The sequence below is a fragment of the Carassius carassius genome, chromosome 7 (genome assembly GCF_963082965.1).
Source record: "Carassius carassius chromosome 7, fCarCar2.1, whole genome shotgun sequence".
In the NCBI taxonomy this organism is placed as follows: domain Eukaryota; kingdom Metazoa; phylum Chordata; class Actinopteri; order Cypriniformes; family Cyprinidae; genus Carassius; species Carassius carassius.
The window spans coordinates 38330079-38341482 of NC_081761.1; the positions used below are offsets into that span (position 1 = coordinate 38330079).

The 11404-nt window shown below is 35.1% G+C and overlaps 1 protein-coding gene across 1 annotated transcript; it reads right to left on the reverse strand.

The window, feature by feature from the left end:
• Nucleotides 1–456: 456 nt before the first annotated feature.
• LOC132144175 (deoxynucleoside triphosphate triphosphohydrolase SAMHD1-like) lies at nucleotides 457–11017 on the reverse strand. The gene is made up of 15 exons (XM_059554938.1): nucleotides 10919–11017; nucleotides 10622–10716; nucleotides 7476–7636; nucleotides 7099–7214; nucleotides 6693–6764; nucleotides 5326–5357; nucleotides 5081–5224; nucleotides 4904–5004; nucleotides 4421–4529; nucleotides 3983–4074; nucleotides 3663–3775; nucleotides 1352–1488; nucleotides 1060–1152; nucleotides 803–907; nucleotides 457–716 (listed from the first exon to the last, which is right to left on the reverse strand). Exons 1-15 carry the CDS (start codon nucleotides 11004–11006, stop codon nucleotides 564–566), a joined length of 1611 nt encoding a protein of 536 aa, XP_059410921.1. The 5' UTR covers nucleotides 11007–11017; the 3' UTR covers nucleotides 457–563.
• Nucleotides 11018–11404: the final 387 nt, after the last annotated feature.

The window sequence follows — 11404 nt, forward strand, 5'->3', positions numbered from 1 at the left end:
CTTATTCTTTACCTTGGGTTAAACTAATTAATTTTACTTTGTTGGAACAGCAGCTATGCTAATGATGTCTCTATTTTGTTTCTATGTTTTGCCTAGGATTTTAACTAGGATTTACACAAGCTCCAGTCTGGATCCAGAACACCTGAGAAGAGATGATGCTGACCCTCAGAGGACCTCAGATGATGCTAACCATGAAACAACAAACAGAACTAACAAATATTGCTACAAGTGTGACTGCATCATATAATAATTATTAATTATTAATAATATGAATAATGTTCATCATCTGGCTGACTACGTCTTGTATTAATTTTTCAAAAAATCCTGTCATACGCGCACAAACTGATAGTCACCACTTATAAGATACTACTAAATATTGTAGAAACATAATTTTCTGTAAAATTGCTTTGTAACGATTTGTATTGTAAAAAGCGCTATGCAAATAAACTTGAATTGAAAATGCCCCTGTAGTTTATTCATTAAACAATCAGTGAAATTACAGACACTTGTACTGATTGTGCAACCACAACCTTAAATATTATATATTATAAACCATATGCACATTAATGGCATCCAAATTTGGATTTACACCAATCCTGAAAGCACTTCTCAGCCTCCTCCACTTTCTTCTTCAGCTCCTCTTTATTCCCATCAGTTGTTTTGTAGTAAACTCTGACCAGCTCTTCATTAAACCTCGGTGGCAGGAAACTGGAGAGCTGACAAAACAAGACCATTCATTCATTCAGAATCATTCATATCTAAAGAATGATTTGAAATATAATGGTTTAAATGTGATGGGTACCTGATAATCTTTAATGGCAGAAGCTTCGTTGGGTTTCCTCTTGCTGTAGAAAAAGACCTTTTCAATGGGGTTTTTGTCCTTCATGCCGTGATCCAGATCAACCACCTGAGTAAGAGATGAAATGGTTTATGAAGACATGAGGAAAAGATGAATTCAGTAAACAGCTGAGCATCTTATTTCAGTGCAAAAACCTGTATCTAAACTCCTGCAATCTAGTTTAAGTTTGCAAATCAGCCCTGAAATACAACATAACTTACATAAACGGAGAAGTCATCAGCGCTCAGAGAAACAGTCGGGTCTGCAGGTTCATACTTGTGTACAGCTGCCTTCCATGAATCTGTCAGCTTTTTCTGATTTGAGAGAGTCAGCAGTTACTGGCTTGTGTTTGTGACTCAGAGTTTAAAAGATCATGTTTGTAATGACATTTGGACTGACTCCTTGTGATTTTATGATTATTGTCTGATCTGTAGTTATTTAAATAAATGATAAGGCATGTTTTTTTTATATTGGTCATGTCAGACAAACACTAAACCAGTGTTTTTCAGTTACCTTTGACATGCTGTTCTCAGTCAGTCGAGCTTCTCCAACAAACTTTGGCAGTTTTCTTCTGACGATCTTGTTCAAGATGTCTCTGGATTTCTTTAGATTATCAGAAGTGGAGGATGAAATCTGCTCAAAGATTTCATCTGATAGTAGAACAGAAGAGTCATTATTAGAAATAAATAGAGGTTTCTCAACATCATCTCATATGTACATAATAAAAATCATTATTTAATAATAAAAATATATAATTTTACATATATTACATATATATTTACATATCACCATGAATCCCCAAGAAGCAAAATGTTAAACTCAGTACATGGAATATGTACTAAAGGCAAAATTAACCAAATACACAGCAAAATATCTAGAATGAAATTAACTCTGCTGGGAGTACATGTGAGACCACACACAATAGTGTGAAAGTGTTAAAATAGGAGTGTTAAATTAACACTGAAGCTGAGTTAAAGTTAATGAGATAATTAAATGATTAATTGAGTGATGATTGACCATTATTGACGAGACCTGATGTTAACATGCAGAATCAACAAAGACGAAAATCACTATTTTAATGTTGTCACCATTATAGTGGTCAGTGTTTGGTTTAGTTGGGCTCTTGAGCCTTACATTTTCAAACTCAGATTTGGTTTGGCTGTTACAACTGAATTTTAACAAACAGACAAGAAAAGAAATCAAAACGTGGGCATTTGACCTGAATCACCAAACTCAATTAAAGCCTAAACACATTTGATTGACCTCATTGATTATAACAACCCTGTGATTGTACAGTATCCGCTAATTAAAAGGATTTCTTAAAAGTTATGCTTTTTGTTCTGAAAAAAAAAGCTTGTTTTAGGCAAACACATCCATCAAAAACTAGCAAGGAATCTCAACATCGGTGACAAACAGCATATACAGAAAAACAGAACAACTCTAAACATTAGAAAACTAACTACTAAAATTAACATAAAAAAACAAAAGTAGAATAGTAAGAATAAACGAAATTACTGAAACAATTCAGCTAATAGTTTATTCATTCTGCAATGCATCATGGGAGTCATGGATGATTTTTAATAGGCGGCACCCAGAATGCACTGCAACATGATTTTTGGATTTTCACCATTGTTTCACCATTGTCACAGGTTGATTCTTGATGTTTGCAAGTTTAACCGAAAGACCCTTTTGAAAGATTTTTGAACAAACAACTTTTAAGAAATTCCTCAGGTTGTATTTAAAATGCTGGAAATACTTTGTTGATTATTGCAGCCCTATTATTCTTCAACAATGTAACTTTAACTCAGTAATTCAGGGATAACAATAGACTTTGCTTGTCCATCATTTTTATAGCTCAGTTATAACAGCCAATTAAAATCTGACTAACATTTTAGGGGTCAAGGGCCCAACTAAAGCAAACACTGACCACTATAATGGTGACACCATTAAAATAGTGATTTTCATCTTTATTGATTCTGCATGTTCAAGTTCAAAATGGTGCGCAACGTTTTGCTACAGTTTCCGCGGTTGAACGTCATGTTTCCTGGAAATGGCGTGCACCGGTGTGCAATGGGGTTTGAGATGCGTTTTCTCTTGTTTGGTGGGTGTGTCAGAACTGCAGTCCAATCAGCAGCAACATGTATATAAAGCACGCGGTAATAAAGTGAACTCGCACAATGGCTTCAAGGATAATAATGTACAAATGTGTTCGTTGCAGCTCGGTATACGCAACAACTGAGGATATTAGAAGACTTGTTTGTCATAAGTTTTATTGTACAAATATAGGATATCAACATAATGGTGTAGTTGTTTATATTTTTAGCTTCATTGCAGGTGTATGACATTTGGTATAGAAATAAACAATGGTAATTAAGTGCTTTTCCTAAAAATGAGAAAGAAAATACAGGGTATTAAAACCATATGAACTACAAATAAAGTCAGTATGTGAGGCTAAATAGATGGCGCCGAAAATTCTTCACAAAGAACGGCCTTCTCAGCTGCCATAGTTGCAACTCTTGCGTCATCAGAACAGTGTGTTCAACGCATCACCGTTTCGGTTTAAAAAACGTTGTGCAAAGTTTTGTCGGGGATGAACGCAGCCCAGGACTTGTCAATAATGGTCAATCATCACTCAATTAATCACTTAATTATCACATTAACTTTAACTCTGTTAAAATAGGAGTGTTAAATTAACACTGAAGCACTTTCACACTCTTAAGTGTGGTCTCACATATACTACCAGCAGAGTTAATTTCACTCAGATTTTTTTTGCTGTGTACTGTCTAATATATATATTTGACCTTCAGCGCGTCTTTCAGCTGACCTGTGAGTTTGCTGTAGTCCTCTGCTGTTTTTATGGATTCAGAAATCTTTAGCATATCTTCAGGTTTTCCTTCATGAAGATCACGATCAGCTAGTACGAGTGCTTCTGCAAACCTAACAGGGAGAAAAACATCTGAGTTAGAGTTTGTTTTAACATGCATAAAGAGCACAGCCACAAAAGATGAATCTGTATAATCTTCATAAAAGAAGAATTGGTGATGCAGCATTTTAATATCGTGGCATCACAGATGTGACATTCACTGCTGTTTGGTATCTGCAGGTGTTTTATATCCACATCCTCTTCATTCCAGAGAAACTCACATGGTGTCAATGATGTAGCCCATCTTGTGCTGATAGGCCTGGCGATGGAGAGTGTATCGAGTGCGAAACATGTCATAAACATTATCAGCCTCCTGTTAGACACACAAACATCAGTGTATCAGAGATCCCATAATGCAGTGCTCACATTAAATCTCAATATGGGAAAAACACATTGAAAAAGTTCCATGGGTGACTTTAAATTATTGACTGTAGGGCTGTCCATCAGCGTAATATTGGTGTTTTTCCAAACATGTGCACACGTGAAGATGCTGTTTTACCTGGATATTTGCACACGAGTGAATAAAACTAGTTGTGAAGTTTATAATAGCCTAATTATTGTTTAGAATTAACGCCACTGTAATGTTTATAATGTTTGTAAATGTTTCATTTACCAATACGTTACATTATTTTTGTGTGTGTGATAACTGAATCAGGCACCTTGTCTCTGAAGCAGATGTGTTTTCTGCCGTTAACTTCACAGACTCGAGCAAACTTCAGCAGACGCTGATGGTCAAAACTGTTTCGAATGCCCAGGTGATGACAATCTCTGTCAAATAAATATTCAATATGGGTCATTAATAATAGGATGACCTTTAGACCAGCTTGTTGATGGATAACTTTATCACACGAACAAATGAACAAGACACAGCTAAATTTAAGTTGTCACATATAACATAATAATATTAATACATGTTTTGTTTCAGCTCCATTGTGGAATTAGAAAATAATAACAATAATAATAATAATAATTAAAAAATGATTTAGCTGAAAAGTTGTACTTCAGTTCATTGACTTGTCATTGTCTTTATACTCAAGAAAGCACATCATTTAAAAGCATGAGATGTAAATAATCAAATTAGGTTAAACATGTCAACACATTTTTAGATGGATGAAAAAATAAACAGAGATAATAATATTTACCGTGCGAAATAGTCCCATTTGTCCACATCGATGCCGTTCTGTTTATTTGCAACAATCTCATACAGGAAGGATTTGTCTTCATCTCTGCCTTCGTATCCCCACTGAAAAATAATCACTTTAACATTTTCCACCACAGACTGTGAGTCGATTAGTTTAATTAACCACATCAATATGTACCTCTGAAGTTTCTGCCCCTTTGATTAACTCTTTAATGAAGGTGATGTCTTTATCATTCAGTCCATGTTCTTCAAACACGTCTTCATTCTCAGCCTTCAGACTCTTCACAATGTCAGCGAACATCTGGTCTGACATTTGCTCATGCTGTTGGTAAGAAGAGTGAATGTAAGCGATTATGAAATTATTTTCAGTATCTACAATTTTAACTCTTTTCAATCAGTTGTTACAGCCCTAAAATTGCTCACCTTCCAATTTTCAGGAATGGCATCAGGCAGGCCTAAGAAAAAATCTACATTAGTCAACTATTTCAGGTTCAGTGTGATCACATATACACTGTCCAAATATAGCAATGACACAACTACGATACTTGCATGTTCACTGATCCTTCTGCACAGCAAAAAAAAAAAAAAAAAAGTAACACTGAAGCAGAGTTGAAATTAATGAGATAATTAAGAAGTTAATTGAGTTATGATTGACCATTATTGAAGACACCTGATGTTAACAAGCAGAATCACCAACCGAGAAAATCACAATTTGTGTGTCACCATCATAGTGGTCAGTGTTTGCTTTAGTTGGGATCTTGGCTTGTAACTTTTTTTTTAGATTTGTGTGTTAAGCCAAGAGCAAAAATCATCGGGTGGTGATAATTATGTTTTAATGTAATTGTTGCTTGACCTTAATCACTGAACTCATTTACAGTCTCTTCTCTTCTTATCGATCATTATCAATTGTAACAGCTTTGATTCCTCAACAAAAGAGTCTGTATTTTCTATACGTTTTGTAAGCGTCTCTTGTGATTCTGAATTTTATTATTATTATTTTTTTAATTATAGAGTTTTAATTTTAGGCACACACAAATAACAAAAATCAGCATATGAATCTCAACAACGGTGACAAACAGCATATTGAGATAAACAGATCTACTCTGAACATCACAAAAACTAAATACTAAAAAAGCTCATAATTTATTCATGCCGCAATGCATGATGGGAGCCATGGATGAGTTTTTATTGGCTACAACATGCTTTTTTTTGATGCTCACCATTGTTGTGATGCTCACGCTGATTATTGATGTCTGTGTGTCTAAACTAAAGAACTCTTTATGTAGAACTAACTTTTAAAAACATGTCGTATTATGGCAAAAAATGCTGGATCACTTTTATTTATCCACCTAATTTATGTACACAGTAAAGAAACCCGAACTCAGCCATTCAGGTCACTCCTTGACAATTAGTCCAAACCACAATCAAATCCATAAGACCGCCTTGGCGCTGGTCTGTCTGTATGTTACAACTCAGTTACCACAGCCTCACAAAGTCTAAAGTAAATAACTGAAGGGTCAAGATCCCAACTAAAGCAAACACTGACCACTATAATGGTGACACACAAATTGTGATTTTCTCATTTGGAGATTCTGCTTGTTAACATCAGGTGTCTTCAATAATGCTCAATCATAACTCAATTAACTTCTTAATTTTCTCATTAACTTCAACTCTGCTTCAGTGTTACTTTTAACACTTCTTCAGTGTTTATATGAGTCCACACTCAGAGTGTTAAATTAACACTGGAGATTTTGCTGTGTGATTAGATTTCATTTTACACAAGCACTTACCTTTGGATATTTTAATTTTTTTGGCTTCAGGAATAACCCGCTTCTCAAATGAATGAGAAATTGGACCATGACCTAAAAAAGGAAAAAAGGGTTTATAATAAATAATAATAATAATAATAATAATAAAAACAATAATAAATGGTATTTGTATGTAGAATTGAAAATATTACAGGGGGGGGTCAAATATATTAAATGTTATAAATATTATATTCCTCCTTATGATTTTAATCTATAAGACATATTGCTTTTGAAATAACTTTAATCCACACAAATGAATCCACACAAAAATATCAAATCAACACAAATATGAGATGAAGATATCAGGACTGACTAATAAAGGTTGCTGAATTTTTTTTTTTTTTTTTTTTTTGCTGTATAATTTTCCATAAGCATTAGTGCTCCTCACCCAAGTCATGACACAAACCAGCGATCTGAACACACAGGAAATCCTGTTTGGTAATGTTGAGCTCAGGCTGATTGTCATGAAGGATCTTCACCAGACAACCTGCTAAATATGCCACACTAACACACACACACACACACAAAATATTAGCTTACTGATTCTAGAATTTTTACTGAGCAGACTGATTATGAGTGCAGAGTGATTATGCAATACAAATAATGTTTTTAAAATAGTCAATCAATAAATGAAACAAAAGATATAGTGCGCCGATTGAATATTGACAACCAGCTTTCTACAGTTTCACAGTATTGAAGGCTCAGTTCAGATCAGTTCTCACCTGAACTGAATTTAATAAACCTTTGAATATAATAATATCTCACCCAAGCGAGTGTTCAAAGCGATTGTGAGAAGCGCCAGGATAGACCAGGTATATCCCTCCCAGCTGTTTGATGTGTCTGAGTCTCTGAAACTGAGGAGTGTCAATGATCTTCACCAGCAGGGGGTGCAGCTCCATGTGTCCATGAATGGGGTCATTGAAGATCTACAAGACAAAAGGCATCTGTTTGCTAAGTGCACTAACTGGTTTTAACTTATAACTAAATATAATTTAACCAACTGGGATAAGATAATAGTAACATAGAAGACCATCAAACAAAACCACAGGTATTTATTCAATGCAGTAGCTAAATTAATAACACATAAAACATCAACAGGCGCAGACATTTCCCAAGAGCTTAGCGGTAATGACTTTATTGAAAATATCAGAGAGAAAATTATAACCTGCTGTGTGTGTGCACTTGGGTGGGTTAAATGCAGAGCACCAATTCTGAGTATGGGTTACCATACTTGGCAAATGTCACAACCAGCAGATTCAACCAGGCACACTGTTTAGGTGCGGGATGTGTATTGTGTTTATTAAACTTTATTTTTCATAGTATATGAGACCACTGCCTGCAGAGTTTTCACACAGATGAAACTTACTATAGAAGTGTGAAGTGTGACATAATATAGCCTTCCTCTGTAAATAAACACAATTTATATTTGCATCTTGCACACATTAATTCCCTTTGAATGGAACATTTACACTTCCTTCGAACTTGAAACATGGTGCAATATCCTGTAATTTCCAATTCTCAGGGCATTTACTGTCAAATAGAAAAATACATGTAACAGAGTTTTGTTCTGTTTCCGTTTTCTTTCAAATAGGCTTTTTTAAAATGATATAATAAATTATCTGTGGGGTATTATACATATATATATATATATATATATATATGAATGAATGAATTTCTGAATGGAATTAACTGTCTCCAGAAAAGTTTAAATGGCATTTTCATTTTATCTGATGAAGTAGTGTTTATGAGCACTGCTTTGTTTATAGCTGTCACTGGGAAAACCACTATATTTCTGATGTTCCAAAAGTGCTCCTGCTGGCAGAGGAATGTGCATTTTCATTAATCCCATCTGCAGTTTTTGTTCAGACCAGTGCAAGAATCCACCCACAACCCCCTTTTATAATTTATATGATAATTTATACTTCTGACTCATCCCTTTCTTAAAAAAGGTGGTTTAAAGGCTCGATTGTGAAGTTTATCATTTAAGAATTTATTTTGTTTTTGTGAAAACCCATATCTCAACAGTAAATCAAATGATTTTTCTTGGTCTACAACATGAAAGTAAGCCATTATAACATATACATAAAAAAAATGTAGAAACATTGGACACAACTATTGGGCACCATTGTGCAGCACCAAGCATCACACAAAACAACAACAAAATACACCTCAAAGTGGATCTAGGTAAATGTGTGCAAATGTATTTGCATTCCTGCTGTGTTTGTGTGCACTTGGGTGGGTTAAAACCTTTTAGCCAGCACTCCCCATTATGGGATTCACAGCTGAAGTGCTCTACCAAACTTATAATTGTAACAGTTTCCTACTTCAGTGTGTTATAAACATAATTTTGGTGTCTTTGGAAAGAAGACCCTTTGCGCTTTACTTTTTATCAACCAGATTTGATAATGCTCAAAAATATTAAAAGTTATAGACACTGAAGTGCCTTGAATTTTTTTTTTTACCACACTTAAATATTCTTTTATTTGATATAAAAATACATGAATTGAGTTCTGGAGCAATCTAGAAAAGTAATGGGTTGAAAGCCACATGTCTCATGAGTTTCTATTTCAAATCTGAATAAGATATCATGAAAAATGTCTACACCCCCACCCCCCAAATATAAGAAAATATATTTCCCAACAGTATTGAAGGCTTCTACAAACTATTTAGTCAGTAAACATACCACTGCATAGTTTGTTTCAATTATAAAACACTAGACAGAAACTTAGATATCATATAAGTGATTTATTTGAGCACTAGAAAAATACAATAAGAATAATTTGAGTAAGAAAAATAAGAATAATAAGAAAAATAAAAAATGATTTAACTTTGTTTGCCAATTACAGAACACCCTGAGATTGCTAGAGATGCAGCATTTACAATGAATTACGATGCAAATAAGTGCTGATGTGCTGATGGCCACTTATACAGATGGTAATAACACAAATGTGCCGAAGTAAATAATCCACTCTCTATTCATATAGACACGTACACTTTGATAGCCGTGACCATTCAGTAATAGCGAGCTGATTTGGGCTGATTTGCACTCAAACAGATGGTAATCATGCAGATACATTCACATCCAACATAAAACACAATCTCACATATATAAAAACTGTTGAAAAAGAAAACAAACAGAGAAAATGCGATCGCTGTAAGTTCCGCCTCCATCAGCTGACAGGTGCGTCAGAGCGCGTCACCAGCTCTGAGGAGAGAGCGCCAAATTCAAATAAACTATCTTCCGCCTATTTTTCATTCATTCTTTTTTCCGGTGGATCGCCTCATTCTGTTTGTGACACTGTACGCTGCAAAACCATGCCGTGTTTTTACTACCAAGACGCAGTTTCTGACCGTGAGTTATTCCATAACGGACGCAAACAGTTCTCTCGCTGAAGAAATCAAATGTTAACAAAGGAATTATGATCCATATTACAACGTTATTGCTTCGTTGGACTAAACGTGCTCCATGAGATGACGTTCAGTGGACCCTTACCTTTCTAACTAAACCGGGATTTACAGCTGTGGATGTGTTTATGACTCGTTATTACGACGGATCTGGTATGTACAGCGTTTCTAATGTTCATGTTTTTATATGTACTGCTTACACAAATGTAGCAAATACAGTCTTTATAAGCTTTCCATCGAAAAACAGCGATCTGTCGTCGATGCTTGAGGCTTAGATCTTTATAATGATACATAGTTTGTCTAGATTAAATTTGTCCAGTTTCATTAAATCTATTCATAATCACTGACACGTGCCAGTTGAGGGGCGTTCAGGACAAGGGCACTGGGGTGAAGATAATGAATAATGATCTACTAAATGACTGCTATTGACAACATAACTATAGACTGTTATGTTTCTGCATGGAAGTGAGAATTAATATGATACCATCATCAGAATATTTTTTTACCTTCATTTGTTCTTTTGAGAAGTGTAAAGAGTATTTCTTCAGGACGTCCTGCAATTCATCCATGATAATCTCCCATAACTGTTGTTTCTCAGGCTCTGGAAAGGAATGACATTTTAAATCCTCAGTATAATATATATGCACATATATGTGTGTGTGTGTGTGTGTGTGTGTGTGTGTGTGATGGCAGGAGTTAAAAGACTGGATATAACGTGTTGCTTCATTTTTAAGTAATCTAATTCCCTGTAGCCTTTAAACCTTACGTTTACATCCACACACAACACATCTGTCTTCCCTTACCTTCACTTGCTTCATAGGACTTTTTTAGATCCTGGAGACTTTTCCTGTAATCGGAGAGAGTTTTCCTGGTTTGTTCAGATCGAGGCATCTTCTCTTTTATTTTATTCTTGTGGGTTGTTAGAAAACTCGAGTGAAGCAATAAAGGTCTGTTTATCTGCTCCGAGATTTCACAGCTCCAGCAGCTCAACTTCCTCACAGGAACACACGTTCAGGAAAGTCGTGCCATTTTGAGGGTGTGTCTCAGACCAGCCTGGTTTCATTGTTTAGATGAAGGTATTAGTGTGTTTCTGTGGCTCAGTGGTAGAGCATTGTGATATCAGTGCAAAAGGTTGTGGGTTCAATTCCCAGGGAACACATGTTAGGTAAAAATAATGTTAGCTTGAAAGCACTGTAAGTCACTTTGGATAAAAGTGTCTGTTAAATGCATGTAAACAGCACGTGTGTGGAGGCATATATTGACATTGGGTGCTCAACAAATAATAAAAA

Coding starts and splice junctions, on each gene's coding strand:
- LOC132144175 (XM_059554938.1), bottom strand. CDS start 11,006: ATGCCTCGATCTGAACAAACCAGGAAAACTCTCTCCGATTACAGGAAA. Junction 1,489..3,662: donor GGACTACAGCAAACTCACAG/GTCAGCTGAAAG, acceptor TTCTACTATCAG/ATGAAATCTTTGAGCAGATT. Junction 717..802: donor CTGCCATTAAAGATTATCAG/GTACCCATCACA, acceptor TTGTTTTGTCAG/CTCTCCAGTTTCCTGCCACC.